At 39.9% G+C, this 8,314-nt stretch overlaps 1 protein-coding gene across 1 annotated transcript in view; it reads right to left on the bottom strand.

Moving 5' to 3' along the window:
* Window positions 1-4,058: 4,058 nt before the first annotated feature.
* Window positions 4,059-8,314, bottom strand: part of cxcl12a (chemokine (C-X-C motif) ligand 12a (stromal cell-derived factor 1)) — a 6,507-nt gene continuing 2,251 nt past the window's right edge. The window contains exons 3-4 of the mRNA XM_056396353.1: window positions 7,519-7,602; window positions 4,059-5,655 (exon numbers count right to left, since the gene is read on the bottom strand). Of these exons, the coding sequence (XP_056252328.1) occupies window positions 5,628-5,655; window positions 7,519-7,602 (112 nt within the window). The 3' untranslated portion in view covers window positions 4,059-5,627. The remainder of the gene's footprint in view (window positions 5,656-7,518; window positions 7,603-8,314) is intronic.

The following is an 8,314-nucleotide window of genomic DNA, read 5'->3' as shown; positions in this document are numbered from 1 at the left end:
AGACTGCAGGAGGGCTATTTTAACTGCTCATATGGGCCCCTCTATTAGCCTCACACTTATTCTCAAACAGACACACACACATGCCGCTGTTATTACACACTGCATGTTGGTCACTTTCAACATCCGTTGCAGTAACAAACTCTTCCGAGACGTTGGGCTGAGTAATTTTGTCATAATTGTGATTAATGTTCAGGCGGGTCACTGGCAGTGTTAAGGTAATTAACAACACTCAGTGGCCCCCCTTTATACAATCAACAAGTCATTTACAAATCATTACGTGGGACTTTTAAGAATATGACTGTGCACTTGTGGAAATGTGCTACGGGTCATCTGATACCACAACAGCTATGACTCCGCTAATGTTTCCCTTGGGGAGCATGATTTTGGTGCACCCGATGCCCCAGGGCAGTGGCCTGGTCTGGGACGAGGGGGGTAAATACCAACAGAAAGGGGGAGCAGGAAGGGAGCTGTGGTTTAGAGAGCGCGGGAGCTGTAGATACACACTTCCCCCAGACACACATCAACCTCTCAGAGAATTTAAGAAGAAACTTTCTATGTAGGAATCACAGTCAGAATAAAGTTGCTTTATTTTCTGTGCGCTGGAGGGTCAACAACAACGTCTGCTCTGATGAGAAAAGGGAAAGAATCAGTGATTATGAGCATCCTATCTGAAAAAAGAAAAAAGACTGCAGACAGCGTTGTATGCAAGATATGCAATTATATAATACATGATATATTACAACTGGTATGCCACTTCACCTCGTCAAGTTCATATCTGAAGTCCGTGTATTCAGGAAAACATTTTTCTCTTTCGCTATATTATAGAGGTTTGTTGACTGACAGTTAATGGAACGATAAGGAATAATTAAAAAGATTATAAAATGCTCAGTGTGTCCATTTACATCAATAATGCATATTATCACATGTAACATTATCTCAGACTAAGATTTCTATAGGTGTCGAAATCTTTAATCGTAGTTTTGCCACTTCATCTTTATTGATTGCGTATTGAGAAACTGAAGCTGGGTACCAAGGAAATCAAGAACAAACAGCCCTTCAGACCAGGAAAAAATAAAGATTAATTCCACATGACAGCCGAGTGTCTGCCCTGCAGTAGCTGACCCTGTGCTTCGAGCAAATTGTTGAGGGGGTGAAACCGAAGATGTCAAGTTTCCCTTTGGGAGATCAAATGTTTTCATACAAAAACCAGTCCATTTTCTCACACTAATAGGCTTTTTAAAATGCCACAGAAACAGAAAGACAGAAGATGTCCAAAAGTTCAGCAGAACAAAAGATATACACCATGTCATAAATGTGTTTTTTCTTGTGTGTGGACATACCAGTGACTTTAGGGAAGAAAGTTAGTATTTATCTAAAAGGCGTGCAAACCAGAGAGCATTTTCACGGATTAGAAACAAATATAATCAGACCTTCAGTGGACCACAAAGCCCTGAATAACACCAGATCTGTGTGCAGTCACATCCTCGTCCTGCCAGTTCAAACACTTCACAAGTTTAAGATCACAGCTGCTCGGCAACTGGCCATTTCCTTCTAAGAGATTATTGTCGTGTTACGACACTTTGCTTGTCCACGGTCAAACCTCAATGATGAGTGGGTGCCTGTGTTTTGACCTCGAAGTTCGCTCCACTGGCCGAATTCCATGATCACTTGCCAATTTGGTTGGTGACAAACTATTAGGGCCCTTAAATTTCCAGACTGGCTGTAGGTTTGAATGGTCTTGGAGTGGAGTCAGGAAGTGACATCACACATGCATACATATACATACTCACTGACACACATACACACGCACACACACACACACACACACACACACACACACAAATATTAAAACTGACCCTAGGTTAAGTTTACCACCTTGTAGTTTTTATTAAAAACTGGTCTGACCGGGTGAAGCAACGTCATGCGACCTTCTTGAAGTGGCTTTCTATGACCCCTGTTACACACATGCACACACACACACACACATACACACACACACACACACAAACACACACCAAAATTTTATATTTTAGTGCTCAGCTTTTCATGATGAATAACCACTAAGTGGAATTTGACTGGCTGCACATCTGGGAGCCCTTACAGTTAAAGATGGAGGGAACATGTACTGTAGGTTAAAATGAGTACATTCACTGCACTCGTCCTTCATTTCTGTGTCATTCTCTGCATTTCACATGACAAATCTTCATTCATCTGTCAAGGTGTCAGTTTTTTGTCTGACATTGTGGTCGAACTCTAAACCCCAACAGAGTTTTGAAGGCATTGCAGAATATGAATTTCATATGTCTTCTCCTGTCTTGTACATTCCTCAGCCTTTGAGCAAACCAGTGCAGCGCTGGCAGTATAGAGCTCATACCGAGGTGCTGAGCAGCCTTCTGGTTTCATTATTTCTGAGAAAAAAAAAATGAAAGAAAGAAAATCTTTACTTTATTTCACAATATTAAAAAACCCAGTCTTGCAACACAGATTTTAATTAACTTTTAAACAGACTTCTTTGTTAAAAAAATTACTCTTACTGGGATGTTCTTTATCTCCAAAGTGGCACTGAGTCACAGCTGATTAGGTTTATGTACTTGACTCTGAGGTTGATGATGAATATGAGAAACACGCTTGGGATGAACAGATCCGAGGTGTGTTTATTTAGGCTTGGTGCCCAGACAGCCTCAAGTACGAACATGGCACTGAGGAATATCAGTCGCATAAATCTGCCAATAATTTGTCTAATCATGTTGTTCTCTTCCACTTGGGTAAACTTGATCTGAGGATGCATTAGTGCTGTAACATGTCTCATTTACTTTCCTCAGCCTCTTGTTTAATGGAGACTTTGTTACAGCAACTTCTGTATGTTGACATTAGCTGTTCTGTCTCTCAGACACAACACATTTTATATGAACAACCTATCTTTACAAGCTTTTCAAACACGTCTTGCTTGTTTTTTTTGTTTGTTTTGTTTTGGGGTTTTTTTTTTCCATTTACAGGTAAATGCAATGTGCACATAAAAATATCAAGTTAAACCTTTTATTATCCCTCGGGCTTCATGGAGCCAGTCACACCACCTGTACGGTCTAACTGGTGGGTGTTGGCAGTGATCCCAAGAACACAATGAGTTATGAACTGTTACAACTGCTTTTCATTAGAGAACAAATAATATTTGTAAATGTTCCTGTGCAGCCCACACAGATCAGTCAGTGAGAATGCAGCGGCTTACATGCTGATGATAGAAGGCAAAAGAGATGTGAGCTATTTGTTGTATAAAGTTGAATTGAAATATTTTCAGTGAACAAACGTTTTTAAAATGATTTACTCTGAGAAAAAATACTTAACACTGGGAGATATGAAGCTGCTTAATCTTCATATTACTGGAGAGGAAAATACTTGCTGCTACCTGCAGATTCCTGCAGGGATATCCACATTTAACACAGTTAAACACAATCAGATCATACAGTGATTAAATGTGATTAATTTTGATTCCAGATTGGTACACCAGAGCTAAATCGATGGCTTTAACTGCCACAAGAGTGCTACTGACTGTGCTTTTATCACGCTTATACACTGGACTTCAAAGCTGATCAGTAACCATAGCAGAATGGGCCGTGGACTGCCAATCACAGCCCTTTATCTCTCCCTGACGTTTCAATCAGTGGGCCACTCTCATCACATGAACTACTGTGCTCCGCCTTACATAATGCCCTTAGAGGGAAGTTAAAAGTTCATCCCTTTTAGCTCTAATGTTTTCCTAATGGCCGCTTGTTGAGTTAATAGTTAAATAACAGGCAGGATCATTGTCCTTGCCTTTCATTTGCCCTTGTGAGTAAAGCTAAGCACATGTTCTCACATCAAAGCATCAAATTCACCCTCTGACTCACTGGTACAGTAAGATTACACCATCTGTGCGTTGGCCCTGGAAAAGCCTGCTGCTTTACACTGAATATACAGATGTATAGAGTCACTTAACTGAACTGTGTGCATCAGTGGGGTATAAGTGTGTATATGTATGATTGAAAGAACATAAAGCAAAGCATATATTAAAAGAGTGACAATAACATTTTGAAGATTTCCTTTTTTTTTTACTGACCAACTGCATACAAGTTTTACAATAAAACGTTGGCTGGGTGGCTCAATTGTGAGAGTACAGTTCCTTCATTTAAATGCTTGCATATATAAATGCATAAAAGAGTACAAAAATAAAACATTTGTATAATATTAATTTCACATATGACAGGAGACTTGAATGAATAGATGAATAGATCTCCCAGACTTTGACAGTTAAATGCAGCTACACATTCATTGATCAAAAAGAACAGAATGGAAACAGCAAGATAAACATAAAAAAAAAATAATGACAAAAGACAGAATTTAATGATCAGACTTAGTAATAGTAAATTTTTGTCGTTAAAACATGAATACATCAGATATAAAGTGCATTGCTATCTGCATGACAGTTGTAGGTAGTCACATCTATATACATCTCTAATGGTGCTGCTTTCTCGACTGTGGCGCTCAGTATAACGTAGTGTTTTAACTACAGATGTGGTATCTGTTATTCAAATTTCTGTACACCCTTCATCGAAATGGACACTCATACTAAAAGGTTATTTCATTCAGAATCCATATAACATGAGTAAATCTTTTAGTAATACCACTAACTGCGATTGGTGTGTCACCATTTTTTCTTACTATCTCTCAATTACTGACACAGCTTTATGATTCCAGTAAAGTTTGCTCAATTAAAAATAGTTGGGATCCAGATGTTCAGCTTTTCTCCAAGAGCGAATGAAGCAGACACGTTGGGTAACACAGGATCATATACTCACAGCCAAAGAACGGCTCAGTAAATGCTGGAGCTCTTTCGGCATCTTAATTTCCAACACAAAAACATTGTAATTGCCGTTTTTACTAGGATCTTGTATGCATCTTATATTCAGTCTGGGGGTAGCTGGCACCCACTGAAATTCCATGGTGCCAATTAACTTGAAACATGAAATGCATCTTGGCAAACTCTACTCATTCCTCAGTTTTTAGAAGGGAAGCTATAATGTTATTGATCGGTTGGCACAATTTAAAATCAGAGATAACCAGATCCCATGTTTAGGATTTGTTCAAATAAATCGGTTTTCTACTGGCCCAGCAGACCACAGGAATCTGCTACTTGCAAGTGGGATGTTGACTTGTGTTTGTTGTGGAGAAAACCCACCTACTGACCTACAACTCTCCCTTTAAACTTAGACCCTGAGGTCGATCCTTTTTCCTAAATGACAGAAAGGCCGCAGGGATGAGACAATCTCTAAAAATAGCTCTTTACTGTTGAAGTCCATTAACAAAAAGTATATACATTATAGTTAGAAAAAACATACACTCATAGATATAATTGTACTTTACACTAATAATATCTATGACCTCTATAAGTGGTGAGAGTAGTGGTGGTGGTGGCGGTGAAGACGGTGGCAGGGCTGGTGGCTAGTGTTCACGGTGAAGAGTTGTAGGTTGATTCCATGCAAAAGGCCGCCGCGGCGTGGCAGCCGGGATAAGTGCTGACAAACAACATACCAGGTGATCTCATGATGGTCCAGGTCCTCAGTGATGGCTCAGGAAGATCTCTGCGGGGCGTTTTAGTTGCCCTGCTTGGATTTCTTCATCCTGGAAGAAAAAATAAAATGCGTTACGTTTTGTTATAAGAACAAAATAAGATGTGAAGACAGCAATGTCAAAATTGTAAAACATATTTAGCGCTGAAGAGATTATAAGAAATAACATTTGTATCATGTCGGTTTGGACAAATTCTTAACTGTTAACTTGTAAATAGTAAACACCGAATTGAAAATTAATGAGTATTTGTTTAACCATGACTGAATGCCAGGGTTATAAAGACAGTGCCAACATTCAGAATATATTCAGTTCCAGCATTGCAGCTGCTTAGAGTTTACAGGGCCAAAATGTTTTTTTGTTTGTAATTGTAAACTAAACATTTGGCTTTTTAAAGTCGATTTTATTCTGCATTCACTAAACCAGTCTCCCTTTAGTCTGGAAGTTAGTTGGCCATATCTAACGCCTCCAGTTTTAAGTCAATCAACTGCTGTTAGGTTCTGTTTTTCTATCCAGGAAGAGTTTTCGGAAACTTCTAAGTTCATTGCTTCATTGCTGGTAAATACAAAAAATATTTGTTTTTATAAATCAAAGATCTAAATATGTTATTTTACAGAACAATCATCAGAAGGAGCTGCCGAGTGACGTACATTAACACTACGGTGTAAACACTGGATCATGGGTGGGCAGTTTGTTGACTTTGGATCACACTCTGTAAATGCTGAGGCACATTTCGACAGATTGAAAAAGGTAATCATGGTTTTGTTTACCAGACTAAAGAGTAGCATTACAATCGTGTGCATTTCTACACATTGTAAATAAGTGTGTCCCTCCTCCCCTTTCACTGTGTGTGTAATTGGAAACACATAAGGACTGATCCATTTTAAATGACCACCATCTACTCTCTACATGGGCTTTTGTTATGCAGAGGAGTGTCGACACCTCGACAAGTCAAGGCTCCGCAATCATCCTTGAGACAGACAGTCTGACTGCGGGACTATACGGGCGGATCAGTCTGTGGGTATTGAGTGTGTATGTCAGAAGCTGGAGCACAAAGGATTTATCAACAATCTGAATTCATTTAATTTTCTTCACATGGAAAAACAGGAACTCCCAAAAAGTCTTTATCTGCCTCCACAACCCAGAGTTGTTTCATCTGGCCGCTGAAGGGGGGGCTCAGTCCTTAGAAATATATAACTGCACAGATTCCAGGATGGCAACTTGATCCTTTCTATAAACTTCATGGTGCCAGGGTTGTTTTTTTTTTCAGAAAAGTGTCTCCTTCTTCGGGGCAGGAAGGAGACAGCTGATTTTTAATCTCAGACAGAATGCATGCTGTTGCATTAATGTCACATTACATGACCAGAGGTGAAAGGTAATGCTATTAAGTTGCACTATTTTTCCCAGCATCTAAGGTTAAATCTCCAGAGTAAATTTTAATATACTCATAGTCAAAGCTCTACGGTATATATTCCAAGTGTGGCCTAAGTGTATATTTTATAAAACTGCATCTGCAGACACAGGCCTCTTGTGTGAACTGTGGTGAACCCTAACGGCATTTCAGTAAGAACAGATTAAATGTGGTTTTAAAGTCACACATCCACTGTATGTGTGTGAAAGTGGAATCAGTTTCTACTCCCACTTGGTCATGTACCAGCATGTTTTGAGTTTGGGCTCTGATATAAGTGGGGCACTTACGAGCTGTCACTCTCACAATGGTCTATTCGTAGATGCCCAAATGCGCATTTGCGTTTTTGCATTCTTGCATTGCTTACTTTAAATTTCTATAGAGTGGAAGTGATTATACTGCGCTCCAGACGAGTTGCCTGTTAAAGGCTGACAAATGACAGGGGACAACAGAAGCATCACAGCGAACACACACTCCTGAACCAAAATGACTGATTCATCTGCACTCACTTGTTGATGGCGTTCTTCAGGTACTGCTGCAGCCACCGGATCTCTGGGTTCACACACACCTCTTTGTTTGTCTTCAGCTTGGCACTGATCAGAAAAAGGAAAAGAGTTGAGTTCAGAGAACCAGCTCTACCTCAGCTGAAGATGAAAGGGTGAATGACGCGAAGTCAAACATCAGATATCTCGACACCTTGTTATCAAACAGACTGAATTAACACTGACCTGTCAGTTTGACACATACTGAGAGCTTTTTCACAGGGGTGTATAAGTTTGATAATGACCACTGACCCCCCCCCCCCCCCCCCCCCCCGTTTGTGAAGCTGCTGCATATATTCATATTGAGTATGTGCAGTTCTCAGAGCTCGCCACTGTGAAAAGTATACCTCATTAATGTGCAGTAAAAAGTTTGTTTGAGTAAATGGCGGTTGAGGAGTCAGTCCCTCAACATATAGCTACAGGCTACTTTCTAAATCCAGCGTAACCCTGTGGTTATTTAAAGAATGGGATCATATGTCTCTATGCAGGAGATCATGCCGCCTTTGGTGCTTGTGTACTGTTTTTGAGTAATTAAAATCAGTTTTACACTCTTCCTGTATGTGTATCTGTAAGACCTCCCAGTTCTATTTCCTACTCCTAACTGTTCCTGAAGCTTTCCTGTCCACTGTAACCAAACCGCACACTTTCATCTGCAAATTCACTCCATACAGGCCAAAACTATGAATGGGATCAGGCCGAAAGGTTGAAAACACAGTATGAGGAGGAAAAGGCTGCGTGACAAGTAAATGAGAAGCAAACCCAA

This window comes from Seriola aureovittata, chromosome 14, assembly GCF_021018895.1.
Source record: "Seriola aureovittata isolate HTS-2021-v1 ecotype China chromosome 14, ASM2101889v1, whole genome shotgun sequence".
Lineage (NCBI taxonomy): Eukaryota > Metazoa > Chordata > Actinopteri > Carangiformes > Carangidae > Seriola > Seriola aureovittata.
The sequence above is the reverse complement of the archived record's forward strand: the minus strand, read 5'-3'. Positions and strand labels throughout refer to the sequence as shown.